Consider the following 14,663-nt stretch of genomic DNA (forward strand, 5'->3'; position numbering starts at 1 on the left):
TGATTGTAGGCCGAGGTGTCCCAGAGCAGGTCGAGGTCCCGTCAGGGCATCGTCAGCATTGTCCTGAGCTGGGGGAGGTTTGGAACTACTGCTATTTCTGCTTTCAAATCATAAATTATTCTTGCTTTGGCTTCACCACCATCAGCTTAGTGAACAGAGGATGGATCGTTCTACATGGTTGTCATGATTCATTTGCCTCATCAGAGCTATAATCCCTACAACCTGCTAGAGAAGCCTTAAGACACATGCCCTGTAGTTCACATGTGAACCATCCATGTCTCCATTAGCGGATTACTGTCCACATGCTTCCTTATTATCCAAGGCCTTTCACTAGTAAGAGGGAGGTCGGTAGGATCGCTGAAGTCAATGGCATTGCTAAGTGCTAGCTCTTTGGCCACATCAAAGCAGATAAAGATAAAAATGTTCGTCCTCCTGGGACAATGCTTCCCCATGTCCTTGGGTGTTCAAGAAGGGACTTCGAGCCACCTACACTCTGTGAATTTATAAGGTTAGTAAAATATGAGTAAAGTTACTTCATCTTGGACAAGGAATAGTTTTTCCAATCATCCATTTAGGAAAACATTCACGGAGAGCTCGGTGTGCCCAGCCCAGTGGTGGGGATCAGGCAGAGACAACCTTGCTGCCCCCAGGGGCCTCAAGGACAGGCAGAGCCACAGAGGGAGACCAAGAACAGGTGAGGACATCAGCTCCTTGAGTTCCCTTAGTGTGCTGCCTGTTTCCCTGACTCCGGGGAGAGGGTGCTGCTGAACCTATCTGGTCTTTCCTTCTCCGCAAGGCCAGCTTAAACCCTGTGGACACAGCTCAAGGAGCCATCAGATTCTCTTCTTCAACAGACATCTTTATCTATCCCATGGCCTACTCTCCTTTTCACAGCAGGGAATGAAATAGCCTCACAAAAGAGCCAAATCATAACTAAAGAAAGTAATAGGAAGACTGTATACACAAATACAACCTGCAGAGAAGATTCTGGGTGTGCACACTCAGCCCTTGACTTCCTACCCCTGCAGTGGTCCTCAGTAATGATGGGCTTGACCAATGGCCTTCACTGAAGTCTTTCTGGATGAAGGGGAGACAGACACCTGTTTAGGGCATAATAGTTACTGTGACAGTCAGAATCCAAGATGGCTCCCAATGATCCCACCTCCTGGCATCAGCTTTCTTGTGTAATTCCCTCCCCTTAAGTGTGGGCTGAGCCTAGGGATTTGCTTCTATCACATAGAAGGTGGTAAAAGTGATGGATGGTAACTTCTGAGATTACGTTCTAGAAGACTATAACTTCCATCTTGCTGGCACCCTCAGCTCCCGGGGCTTGCTTGCTCTAGTCAAGTGAGCTGTTATGTTGGAGAGGCCTGTATAGCAAGGAACCGGGGGCGGCTTCTGGACAACAGGCTGTGAAAACCAAATCCTTGCCAACAGCCACTGAGTGAGCCTGGGACAGATCCTCCTGGTTGAACCTTGAGATGACTAGAGCCCCTGACAACACCTTGACTGCAGCCTTTTCAGTCCTTCTGAAGCCAGGGACCCTGCGAATCCATGCCTAGATTCTTGGCCTATAGATACCATTTGATAACAAATGTGTGTTGTTTTAAGGGGGTAATTTGTCATTCAGCAGTAGATAAGTAAGACCGTTACCAAACAGCTCGCAGAGAATGTCCCTCAGCAGAGAATGTATGGGCCTATTTTGGGAATTTTCAAAACAATATGGATTGGTTCTTTTTTCTTTTTTTTTTTAAGACTTTTATTTATTTATTTGAAAGAGAGAGAGAGAGAAAATGAGCGCGAGCAGGGGGAGGGGCAGAGGGAGAAGCAGACTCCCCGCTGAGGAGGGAGCCTGACATGGGACTCGATCCCAGGACCCCGGGATCATGACCTGAGCCGAAGGCAGATGTTTAACCGACTGAGCCACCTAGACGCCCCTGGCTTGGTTCTTTTCTTAAACCTTAGTTAATAAGCATGGACAAACACAGTACCCAATTCCCAGGGCTTACTGGGGATTTATTAAAGAAACTCCCAGCTAGTGGCCACAGACATAAAGCCACGAGGACCCAGACAGACATCTAGGGAAGTCGTTCTAGCCAGGGAGGGGCACCAGAATCAGCTGAGGAGCCTGGGCCCCACCGGGATCCCCTGAAGCTGGAACCTGGAGCCCAGAGCAGACATGATTTCTCCGGGTGAGAGGCTGTAATCCTGGGTAAGAACCATGGATCTGCTCCTGCTCCCCAACGTGATGTACTGGGAGATGAAGGGCCAGAGAAGTTGTGTGTCTTTTTAAGGTCACACAGCCTGTTGTGGCAGCCAGCGTCCCCTCTGAATGGAGAACACAGCTCAGTGCTGTGCTAACAGTAGAAACAAATAAAGAGATACGCAGAGAAAACTTCTAAGGTTCCTTTATTTGTTTTGGAAAACAACCTCCACTCTTTCTCAATTTAGTCCAGGCCTCGTGACAAAAAAAACGCTTTTCTCTCTGGCCTCCTCTGCAAGAAAGGAAACAACATAAACACTCCCCGTGAGAGCTCTCTCCCCAGATTCCAGGGAGGGGCAGACCGGGCCAGGACTGGAACGGAACAGCATGGAGAACACGTGGGATCTGTCTCCGAGCCCCACTTGGTTTACACTCCCTTCCTCCATCCTCCCTGAGACATCTGCTCCTGTCCGGGGGGTTCTCCCTCCACCTCCCAGTTCAGAGCATCTGCAGTAGCTGTGGGCTGCTCGTAGCCTGATTTCCAGTCTGCTTGTCATCCGGGGAAACATCACCCACAGTCCCGCTGGTTCTGGCTCGGGTCCTTACGAGCTCACCAGGTCCCAGTGCTGGCTCATAAGTGATGATTCACATGGGTTGACCACGACTTCCCTGCCATTCTCAGAGCCATCACCAAACATGTCCGTGTCTAGGCAGAGGTGGGAGGCTATGTGCTCGATGCGGGAACCAGTCTTGGTCCATTGCTGAGAAGACGGAGAGGAGAGAGCATGAACCGGAATTCTCTGGCTAAGGGCCCAGGTTCTATCAATAATACCAGGAGTTCCAGAATAATCAGACATGTTTACACCACATGGCTAGGGTCACCCAGAGACTTGACTTCATGGTCTCACGGAGGAATAAAACTGCAACTAATTGCTTTGCCAGGTATTACTGTTGGTTTTTGTTCTTTTTGTTTTTTGTTTGTTTGTTTGTTTTTTGTTTTGGATAAAAAAGTAAAAGCAAAATCAGTATGTTTACTAGGAGAACTCATTAGAAGGCAATAACTTTCCAAGCAATAGGCCAGAGAACGTGAAGCACGTGAGTCACGGGAGCAACCAAAGAAAAGACGAGCACTCAGCGTCTGCACATCAGGAAGATGTGGGAGCGAGCGGGGGGATGGGGCGCAGAGGGGCAGAGAGGCTTCTGGGCAGCACCCAATGCCAGCAGGCTCTGCTCCTCCAAAGCCCTTCAGCTCAAGAAGGGCCCAAGCAGAGCAGGGGGTCTCGTGCCGCTGCTCCCCAGACTTTACCTCACATGACAAGGAAGGGGGGGGATGAACGCGTTTTGGGGAACTGCCACGGCGCAGGCACCAGGGCGCACTTCCGTGACTCCCTTGTGTGGTGGGCATCTTTACTTCCATTTCAGAGAGGAAGGAACCAAAGTCCAGTGAGCTGCCGTGGATCCCACGGCTAGTGAACCGTACAAAGGGCATCTGGATGTCCATCTCTCTAATGCCAACACCCAATCGGCAGGAGACTGCATGGGGTCAGCAGCGTGGGCCCGACGGGGCACGTGGTGCATCCAGAGGGCACGTCCTGCCAGAGCCCAAGTCCCCCCGCAGGCCAAGATTCCAGTGCCGCTCATCCTGCGGCCCTGAAGGCTTTGTCCCAGTGCTCTCGTGCTCTGGGATGCCAGGTGGGCATTGGAGCTAGACGGGCGAGCACAAGATGCATGTGCCCACTGGGGCCTGGCCAGGTCCGCCAGCATTCAGGGACAAGCTGACCGCTGCAGCTGGTGCCCCTGTTCTCCTCTCCTGACCAGAAGGACGTCTTTCTGATCAGCCCCTCCACTTCTAGAGGTTCTCCCTGGTCTTGCACACGAGACTCGGACCCACACAGGCAGTCCCGTCACTGAAGGTGGCCATGCCCCAGTGCACCCACCGAGCACTCACCTGTTTGTCATCTCCGTTCTTGCAGAGGACGAGAACCACCGGGGCACCCGGGAACATGGTGATGACAGACAGGCACAGCTCCTCCTGGAGGATCTGCTGGGTGTATGTGAAGGCCCATATCTGGAGGGGAAGAGGCCAGAAGGTTCACATCAGGATCCTTGGAAGCGTGCTGGGACACGTCTGGGGCATGTCTGGGACTGTGTGAGAATTAGCACAGCTTGGTAAAAAGCACTGGAGGTCCGAGCAGGAACAGACCATCAACAAAGTCACCTTGGAAAATGGGATCCACTAGTCAGAGACTCCCAGGTCCTGCCCCCACTGAAGTCTCCATCTCCACACCTGGGAAGGGGACTGGCCCGGGCACGCAGGCCACCTCTGGGAGGTGCTGAACAATTCTGGGCTCGAGGTGGGGAAGCCTCAACCACACCCCAGCCCAGCCGTGTGGTCTCTAGTTTCTCTGTTGGGATCTGTATCTAGTCCCCACACTTGACACTGCAGCTACCTGGCAGATCATCCCCAGCTGGCTCTAGAATGTCCCTTCTTTGAAAAGGACAGACGGTGGGATGAAGGGAACAGGGAGTGTGCCGAGGGAGGGAGTGGAAGAAAAGCAGAAGGACAGCAGGTCACGAGACAGAAAACGGTCCCCACAGGCGTGTGCACTCCAGCACTCTAGGGAAACAGATCGTTGGGCCCCAGAGCCCCCGCTGGGAGGGAAACTGAGAAAGCGAGCAGACAAGGAGGGTGGGGAGAGGAAAGGGTCATTCCATTTGAGGGTCATCACAAGGAATGTTTCTCGGTTATTACACAAAATGCCGGAGATCAGAGAGCAAGGAGCTGCTGAAGGAGCTCAAACCACTTCGAGTTCTTAGGTCAGAGGGATGAAAATGTGAGCCTACATGAGGTCCTTCCCAGGCTGTGAAGTAGGGGCCTCATCACTGGGCAAAGAAGGTGACTGGTGAATTGGATGCCCTGGGGGGAGCTGCAGAGAGGACCCGTCAAGGGCTGAACCCCTTCTCCACTCCACGCCTGCTGACCAGCTGACCCCCAGCCTCTGGACCAGGCTGCTCGTCAGCTACTTCTCCTTGGCCTGAGAATGAATCAAGGATCCGTTAGCTGGCCAGTCCCCTGCTCTAGGACCACGTGTCCCGTAAGCTGAGCCGGCGTTCATGTGCTCCTTTTTCTGCACCCTCCCTAGCTCACGGCAGCCCCCTCCTGGCCCTGGCACCCCTCCTGACTTTTGCCATCTGGTGACATCTTCGGTGTCTTTCTGTGCCCTGGCTTGTTCCCCTCCTTGCCCAAAGGCTTGGGTCCTTCTGCTGCCTCACCAGGCCACCTAGATGCAGAACCCTGCCTCTCCTGATCTGGGACTTTCCCTGTCCCTGATACCTGGATGAGGCCACCAGCCCAGGGGGAGCCACTGTCCCCCTAGGGTCCTGCGTGTGGATTCTCATGTCCCTTTTCAAATTGCCGGTGTTGGGAGAAGACCTAGACCAGAAGGCACTCCCTGGGGCAGGGGCAGAGCGGGGGGGGGGGGGGGGGGGCGGCGATGGAAATACAGATGGATAAAAGACAGGCTGTGCGTTAAGAATTCTTGAAGCCTGGGGCGCCTGGGTGGCTCAGTCATTAAGCGGCTGCCTTCCGCTCAGGTCATGATCCCACGGTCCTGGGATCGAGCCCCACATCGGGCTCCCTGCTCAGAGGGAAGCCTGCTTCACCCTCTCCCACTCCCCCTGCTTGTGTTCCTGCTCTCGCTGTGTCTCTCTGTCAAATAAATTAAAAAAAAAAAAAATTCTTGAAGCCTGGGAATAAAATCTTAAAAAAAAAAAAAATAGGACACCTGGGTGGCTCAGTCGGTTAAGTGACTGCCTTCGGCTCAGGTCATGATCCTGGAGTCCCGGGATGGAGTCCCACATCTGGCTCCCGGCTCAGCGGGGGTCCTGCTTCTCCCTCTGACCCTCTCCCCTCTCATGCTGTTTCTCTCTCTCTCTCTCTCTCAAATAAATCAATAAAATCTTTAAAAAAAAATTCTTGAAGCCTGGGGATGGCAACAGGGGCTCTTTATACTCTCCTATCTATTTCTAGATCTATATACATTTAAAATTTTTAATACTAAATGTAATGAAATGTACTCCTTGGGACGTATCAAGAAGTTCTCCCCTGGCCTTGAACATCACCATACTATGCATGCCATTTGCTTCCCTCCAGGATTAGCTGAAAGGGAAAGACGTCTGCATGCACAGGGGTGATGCAGTAATCATGACCCTGTTACTGACGGCCAACATTTCCTGAGGACTTACTATGTGCTAGGCACTGTCCTGGGGCCTTGGCACAGAGGACGTTCGTCTTCATAAGAATCCTACTAGATAGCTATTATTATTATTGTCCCCATTCTACATGACGAAAGCCTCGCAGAAGTTATGCAACTCTCCCTGACCGACTCCCTGTAGCTCCTTTGTTGTTGCCGCTGCCAGGGTCCCGGCTCCCTCTACCCCGGTTTAATCACAGGTAATGTCTGTCACTGAGATCCCTCTTCCACGTTGTAAATATGAAAACTCTAGATCACCCCCACTTCGACAGCAGAGAGCTGGCCAGTGTTCCCACTGGCAGCCCCTATGAGAAGGGGAACGAAGGTCACAGCCCGTGTAGGGGACTAGGGAGGGGGCAGCTGAGAGAGCGGGCCCCTCCCAGATGCGGACAGACACTGGGGAAGAGTACGAATGGAGGCCCACGTTCTACGGACTCCACATCAGAGCGGGGCACACACGGAGCTGGCTTCCTGGGCCTGCTCCCCTCTTCTTCCCGCCCGGGGTCTGCCATCCCCCATCATCCACTCCACTGTCTGCATATCCATGCTCACTCGGTCACTCCCCTTTACAGGGCCCCCCTTGGGCCCAGGTGTGTGCTAGGGACACAGTCTACTCTCGGGAGATCCGTGCAGGTCCTGACGTCAGGTTAGGGCCATCTGGATGGGGGTCCTGGGGCTCCGGACCTCTGGAGTGTGATCTAGAAGGTGGGAGCTGGTCTTGGGTACGTGTCCAAAGAATTCCACGTGGGGAAGGGAGAGAAAGGCCTGAAGCCCAGGCCCAAGCCCAAGGGCAGGGCTGCCAGGGAACCGCTGCCCAGGCCCGCCATACAACTGGCCTCAGCTTTAGATTTCTGCCATTGTCGAGAAATGAGGCTAAACGGACTCAGCGATGTGGAAAGAAGATAAGGTCCACCCCTCTGGCCCACTGCCCACCCACACTAGCTGCTGTGAACCGTGAATTAGCATTCAAAAAATAAATCCTGTAATTATTTTGATTACTACAACACACTTTGTATTTTTTATGTTAAAAGCATTAACTAATTAAACGTAAAAACTTGAGTTATACCACAATTTCCGAAAAGCTCATTTTGGCATTGCTTCTTTTATAATATCCTAGGGGCTTTAAAAACTGGACGTCCTGAGGGTGGTGTGGGGGTGGGAGAGGAGTGGTACTTCTTTTGACATCTGAGACGCCCCATCCGCTCATGCCTTTCCGGAACAAACGCAGATGGCACCCGGCTGGGGCTGGGCTCGGAGGAAATCACCTTAAGATCCCCAGGGGGAGAATGCGCACATGCACAGACAGGGGATCGAAGCCTTTACACTAAGTGGACTTTCCGTTAGCTGGTGCTTTACTGGCACTGAAATAATTCAGCCTCACAATTTCTCAGAGGAACACAGCTCTCTGGCCACATCTGCGAGAGAGGAGAGAGAGAAGCAGAACACCGAAGCAGGTGGGGCAGGAAGTGAGGAGAGGTTTTCCGATTCCCATTCTGCAGCCTGTCAGGCTTCCAGAATGGCCAGTGATGAATGGGTTTATTAAACGAATCCCGGAGTCAGAAATGGATTCGGGAAGGTAGCAGTGGTTGCTCAGGCTGGCCTTGCTGAGATCGGTGCATGCTGGGCCATGTGCTGACAGCTCTATTGGGGGTGTCTGGCCAAGTCGCAGCCCCCACCCCCAGGGCACACAGACATGGTCATACCCACAGGAGGTAACCCAGAGACGGTGTGGGCGGCCTCACCCCCTCACAGATAGACCAGTAAGGGGCCGAGGAGGAGGAGGTCCACCCCTGGCCCTCTAGCCCCTTTGCTCCTGCCCTGGAAGAGGGGAACTGGTGATGGGGGCGGGGGGGTCCAGGCTGGACAGCCTCACAGCCTTCTGTGCTTAGCGGGAGTTTCTGGAGGACAGCCCCTGCGTGCAGAGAAGGGAGCAGCCTGGCAGGTGGGGGCAGTAGAATTCTCTCTGGGCAATGCCCATCTGGGGGCAGCCTTGAGGCCTGGGATGAAATAGGCCGCAGCACCCAGCCCAGGGTTCACGGTCTAGTACTGGATGGAGCAGCAGAGAGGAAAGATGGTCTTAAGAGGACACGTCTAAAGGACCCAAGTTCTGAAAGAGGCAGGCATGAGAGGAGTCAGGGCCCAGGCACAGAGCTGACCTAGGAATGGCCCAGGACCACCACTAGTAGGCAAGAAGCAACCAGCCTGGGGTAGCAGCTCTCTACTGGGCTGATCTTGCTTCTATCTATCTATCTATCTATCTATCTATCTATCTATCTATCTATCTATCTATCCATCCATCCATCCATCCATCCATCCATCCAACCACCCACCCGCCCACCATGTGGCAGTGTCTGGAAGCACTTTTTGATGACTATGACTGGGAGGGGTGGTTGTTACTGGTACCCAGTGGGTGGGGCCAGGGATGTGGGCAAACACCTACAGGGCACAGGACAGTCCCCCCAACAGAGAATTATCTGGTATTAATGCTAACAGTGCTGGGGTTGAGACACCCTCACCTAGTGTGAAGGGCCTGGCCCCTGGAAGCAGCCAGCCCGCCAGTACTCGTGTATGACTGGGGTAGCACTGGCCTCTCTCAGCCTCGCTCACCCCATCTGTGAGACAGCGGGGTAACAGGACATGGCTCATGGGGCCTTGGGATGACTAACCCAGACGAGGCCTGTGGAATCTGCAGGCCGGTGGCTGGCTCCGGCGCGGTTTCTGGGGACAGGATTTTGGCGACACATGGGAGGAGCAATGGTCGGGTGAGGAGACAAACACTCCCACGTGGAGAGAAGGCAGGGGCTGTGTTTTCATGAGCACAGAAGCCCGAGTCAGTTACTGATGGTGGTGAGCTCCCCATCCACGCACTCTTCTGCGTAGGGGAACTACACACAATGGGGAAGAGACTGCAAATGCTGAGCGGCACTGCAGGTTATGTTGTGGTTAGGTGGGCAAACTAGCTCATTTCTAAGGGCTTCTGATTCTTGAAGCTTCACAGTCATAGTCTATTCATCCTCAAGGTGATCCTTGGAGGCAGGTACAACTCTATGGAAGGGAACAGAGATCAGGAGTCACTCTGGGCAACACCAGGAGCAGACCACAGGGTTGACTATGAACGCGGGGCCTCTTTGGTGAGACTGGATCTGAGCTGAGAGCATCCAGGGCCACACTGAAGGCCACACACGCCCCCGAAGCCCTCTTCAGACACAGTGTCTGGAACGAACAAGTGGGCGCAAGCCACACTTCAGTTCAGCCAGCCTCTCAGTGCACACGGATGCCGAAGGATCATGCAAAGGCACCGACTGGCTGTGCTGGGGACAGAGCGGGCCACACGGACACAGACTTCTGCCTCTCCCTGGTGACCAGGCGGCAGCAGGGTGATCTGGTAGGCTCAGAGACACGCTCCCCACCTTTGACTGGGATCTTCGCTGGACTCACTGTTGGGGTCTTTTATTTTCGGTCCCTCCTGTCACTTCACCCCAAGCTGTCAGGATACACTTCATATGCATGTGATTAAAAACCTACACCCAGGACATTTGTTGTTGGGACCTGCTGCCGAGCCCTGGAGTCCTGGCCCACCCGCCAAGGGCAGCGCAGGTGTGGGGAAGAGCGCTCACCTTCTCTTGCCCACCTGAGTGTCCAGCTGCGTATGTGCATCCTTCACAAGCCAGTGGCCCAAACTGACCGGAACACAGGTAGATGGACACACTGAAAAGTTTTTCTGTTTTTCTCCCCTTCTTTAAATTGGGACAGCAGTGCGATTAGTGCATCTGTCTTCCTTCCATCTTTCACACAAGTATTTTTCTAGAGAATCCAATAAAGCTAAGAGGAAACTCATTAACCTGGAGGCTTCTTGGGCTTTGCACGTTTGCAAACGGATGATGTATTTCTCTTGTACTTCACCCAAGGCATCAGCCTGCCGACATCTTCAGTACACATCAAGATTAAACATTTTGTTCCCAAGGTTGACAAGCTGGCCAAGAAAGAGAAGGCAGGCAGGGGGAGGGATAGATGGGCTGGGGGTGGGGCAGAGATATGAGCCCTCATCCAAGGCAGAGAGCAACCATGCTCTGATTGTCTCCTTTCAACAATGAGGGCACCCACGTGCTGGGGGATAATACTGCTGGAGAGTGTGTGACCAGCTGGAAGCACAAATCTGAACTCTTGGTTCGAACCCGCTGGTTTTCTTTTACTCCAGATATGTGGAACCCTGGAATCCTCCACCCAAATGGCCTGAACCTGATTTCAGGATCTGTGTAGATTTTACCCTGGGTCAGTCCTCCCAAGGGTAGACTGAGTCCCTACTGCACAGAGCTGGGCCCAAAGGGGAACGTTCGTTTAGAGGGGAGTGACCGAGGTGGATATGCAGCCTGGGAGTGGGGGGGCAGGGAACAGAGCCAGGGCAGGAAGTAAAGGGGAGGAGGTCCAGGCTGGAAGCCGGTGCTGTGTGTGCCCCCGGGTCTGGCGTGGAGCCCAGAATGTGGGCCTCCATTCACACTCTTTCCCAGTCCCCATCCATGTCGAGGAGGGGCCTACTGTCTAGGACCTTGGATAATCTCTCCAGGCCCTGGTTTCATCTGTAAAATGAGGATAATAGTAACACCTCCTCAACAGGGCTCTTGCGTCCCTTCCTTGATACGGCCTCCCCCAGGCAGAAGAGGAGGTGGCTGGAGAGAGGGCGGAATGAGTCACGGGAAGGGGCGGGAGGGGCAGACGTGACCCCATCTGGACAGGCCAAGAGGCAGCGCAAGAGGAGAAATGACATGTAGGAGAGGCGAAGGAGCAGAGCAGGGTTGGAGGAGAGAACCCCTGGATGCCCTAATGCATTAGCAGAAAGGGTTGGCGAGCAGGACAGAACTGTCTTTCTTACACAGGAAGGAGGGAAAGTTACCGAAAGGACGAGAAAGGTAACATAGGTCAGTCCTACAAGGGTGTATGGCCCACATACATGCGCATGCGCACACGCACACGCACACGCACACTTGGGGATTATTCCAGCTGAAACAGTTATGTAGACTTCTATCTGTCTAAAGTGGGTTTACACCTTCAGAAAACTTGGACGTTTTCTGCTGTTGGCCATGGACCCCTCTAGAAGGGGGCTGAGTCTAATCCAGCCCAGCCCCGCCCTGTCCCCGGCAAGCAGCCTGGGGCCAGGAGCACTGCGGGCACTCACTGTCCTCTGTGGAAGCAGGCGGGACATGGATCTCAGGGTCTTCCTCCATTTTCCCCGAATTCACACTGCTGCTACACAAACCCAACTGTTCTCTCCAAAGCGAGAAGGAGTGATAGCTTGGCACTAGCTTCTAGAAAGAACTCTTGGCTCATTTGAAGACTGTTACTATGATCACCCTTAGTTTCCCACAGATGACTGCTTTTCCACCCCTTTCTCGTGCCATTGGAAGGTCAGCTGGAAAGGTACTATTATTCTCCAGGCAAATAAAGCCCTGGAAATCTTTTGGAGATTGGGGAGCCCCGCCTCAAGACCCAGAGATCCTATGGCCCCCCTCCTCCCACTTCCTTATGCAGCCAAAGACATTAAGTACCAGAAAAGCCGCTGCTTCGCTGAAGATAGATCGAGCAAGCTCCCGTCCCAGGGAAAGGGGCGTGACAACATTCTGGCCATTGGGATCCCCTATGAACAGCGCCCACACACAAATTCAGAAGAGAGGGATGCGCCTCACCTATTCACATCATTTTACAAAATGCCGCTTGAACAAACTATGTCATTCCCAGCCGGGCTGCTGTATCTAAAGCAAAATCGACACTTCTGCTTGCTTTCCCTTTTCCTGTGTAACTCAGGCTACCCTTCCCGTGTCCTGTTGGAGCAGAGAGATGGGTCTGGGAAAGCTCACTGCAAGCTGGAGGCCAGTGTTGCGATGCCTCAAACCCCAGGCTGTGGGTGCGGGTTTCTGCGGCAGGCAGCGGGGAGCACTGAAGGCTGTATTGAGGTGGAGAACGATGGTCTGATGGTGACATGTCGGCAGGGGGACGAGGGGCAGGGACTGGAGGCTGTGGCTCTAACCTAACACCGTGGTTCCCAGTCTGGGTAGTTTTACGCCCCAGGGGTGTTCGGGATAGCCTGGAGACAGTTCCATTGTCACGACTGGCGTGTGTGGGGTGCTCCTGGCAGGCAGAGGCCGGGGATGCTGCTGGGCAGGCCTCGGAGCACAGGACAGCCCCCCACACAGAGAACCATCTAGCGTAAAACATCAACGGTGCCACGGCTGAGGAAGGCTGATCGGGCATGGAGGAGAGAAAGCAGGGTCCAAGAAGAGCTATTTGAGGGGAGAAGGCATAGGGACTTGCAGAAATGGGGACCAGGAGAATGCGGAGCCAGGGCAGACAGGTGGCATTGGAGCCGTGGAGCCGCTTGAACAAACTATGTCATTTTGGGAGAGGGCAGTGACACGGAGAGAAGGAGTGGGGCAGGGACGTACGTGGCTGTGGTGCCTGGCAGCTGCTTGTACCTGTCTGTCTACTAGAACCACAGACAACTCTGTGGTGGCTGTGGGCTCACACCGGTCACCCAGCCACAGCCCAGACCTTCCCGCGTGCTCTACTTCCTGGGCTGCTCCTTCTCCCCTTCTTCACATGGTCTATTTCTACTCCTCTCTCAGGATGCAGCTCATTTTCGAGTCCTCTGGCAAGACATCCCTGACTCTCATGCATATGGTGGATACTGTCCCTCGGTGCTACCATCCAGGACAGAGATTATAACAGAACAGCTGCTTACTTGCTTCTTCTTGCATTAGATCCCTCGAGGGACCACAGAGACCTGCAACCTAGCCATTCATCTCAGTGTCTTTGCAGTTAGCAGAGAAGAGAGATGTTTATGGAGTGAATGGATGAGTTCTGGGAGGGATGAAAACTAGAATTTGTGCATCAGTGAAACAGAGGATGGGGCCAAAGCTGGAAGCTTGGACAAAATCTCCAAGACACCGTTTCCAGAGACAAGAACAATGTCCTAAGAACCTTTGTGAATACTCACCAGGAGCACACGAAAGTGGAGCAGGGGAGCCAGCAAAGAAAAGAGACAGAAAGAACAGGAATGCAGGAGAATCCGGATCAGGCAGTGCCATGGGAGCCAGGAGGAAGCCACGAGCTGGATGTGCTGTAAGGTATCCAGCACACAAGTGTGACAGAGGGAGAGACAGGCTGCGGATTTGCCAGTGACCTTTAAAAGAGTTCCATCCTCAGAGGGAAGAACACTGACCCACAGAACGTGGGCGTGCTACGTTGATGAATGGACTAAGGCACGAGGCAACCTTTGTGAGAACGGATTCCCAGGCTTCCTGCAGACCTGGGCAAGGCAGGAGAGAGCAGAGGTGGAGTGCAGGCCTGCCGAGGACAGGCCGGGGCGGGGGCGGGGGTGCGGACAATGGTGATGGTTTTGCCAGATGGGACGTGCCCACCTGGAAGTCCGGGTTAGAGCCGCGGGGAGACTCAGGGCGGGCCTGCCACCCTGGAGCAGCATCACCCAGAGGCACGCCTTTCTCCGTCTGCCCTTCACGTTTTCCAGGTAGCAGCTGCACCTGAGCTGCCTGACCCAGCCCCCACTACCTGCAAGCAGGCTGGACGCCACGGACGTACTCATTAAATCCTGCTAATTTAACAGCGATTTCCTAGAGGCATGATGTCGCCTGCTAAACTGCCTTTCAGAGAAACCGGACCCATTTGGAAACCCAGTGGAGTGACCCCGGTCTCAGAGTGAGGGGAAATCATACTTCTCCTGCTCTGTTGCTAGGCTCTGGGTATAACTGGACACCGGGTGTCCTACAAAAGCAGGGGTTGGAGGCTGAGGCCCATACATGTTCTCACATCCCCAGCCAGTTACGTACCTGGGATTTTACATCCTCGCCTTTGTTCTTGACACAGGGGCTTAGCCTGAGGTTGTACGTGTCTGTGTTTTTCTGCCTTTGAGACTCTAGGCACTTCTGCCTCTGTCGGATACTGCCCTTCTGGATTGAGGAATCGCTGGGGATTCTGGAGGAAAGCCACAGAGAGATGAGAACCAGCTGCTCCTTGGCTGAGTGACACCAGCCGCTGGAGAAGTGGAGACAGGGTTTTGAGGATGACAGGGGCATTCCGTCCACGGTGGGGGGCTGCCACCAGGAACAAGGCAGCGAGGAGAGACCCAGGAGCCACCATGGCAGACGGAGCTGGGTGTGGAGACAGCATCAGCCTCAGGTCGCGCCCGGGACTCAAGC

At 53.9% G+C, this 14,663-nt stretch overlaps 1 protein-coding gene across 2 annotated transcripts in view; it reads right to left on the reverse strand.

Moving 5' to 3' along the window:
• Positions 1-2,805: 2,805 nt before the first annotated feature.
• Positions 2,806-14,663, reverse strand: part of GALNT14 (polypeptide N-acetylgalactosaminyltransferase 14) — a 208,609-nt gene continuing 196,751 nt past the window's right edge. Inside the window, exons 13-15 of one of the 2 annotated variants that reach the window (XM_028099468.2) lie at positions 14,295-14,439; positions 4,152-4,271; positions 2,806-2,964 (exon numbers count right to left, since the gene is read on the reverse strand). In XM_028099468.2, coding sequence (XP_027955269.1) covers positions 2,806-2,964; positions 4,152-4,271; positions 14,295-14,439 — 424 coding nt within the window. The remainder of the gene's footprint in view (positions 2,965-4,151; positions 4,272-14,294; positions 14,440-14,663) is intronic. The other variant, XM_028099469.2, reaches the window with a different exon arrangement.

Source organism: Eumetopias jubatus, unplaced genomic scaffold, assembly GCF_037043125.1.
Source record: "Eumetopias jubatus isolate StellerSeaLion01/CBP00866 unplaced genomic scaffold, mEumJub1_p1.0 scaffold_9, whole genome shotgun sequence".
Classification (NCBI taxonomy): domain Eukaryota; kingdom Metazoa; phylum Chordata; class Mammalia; order Carnivora; family Otariidae; genus Eumetopias; species Eumetopias jubatus.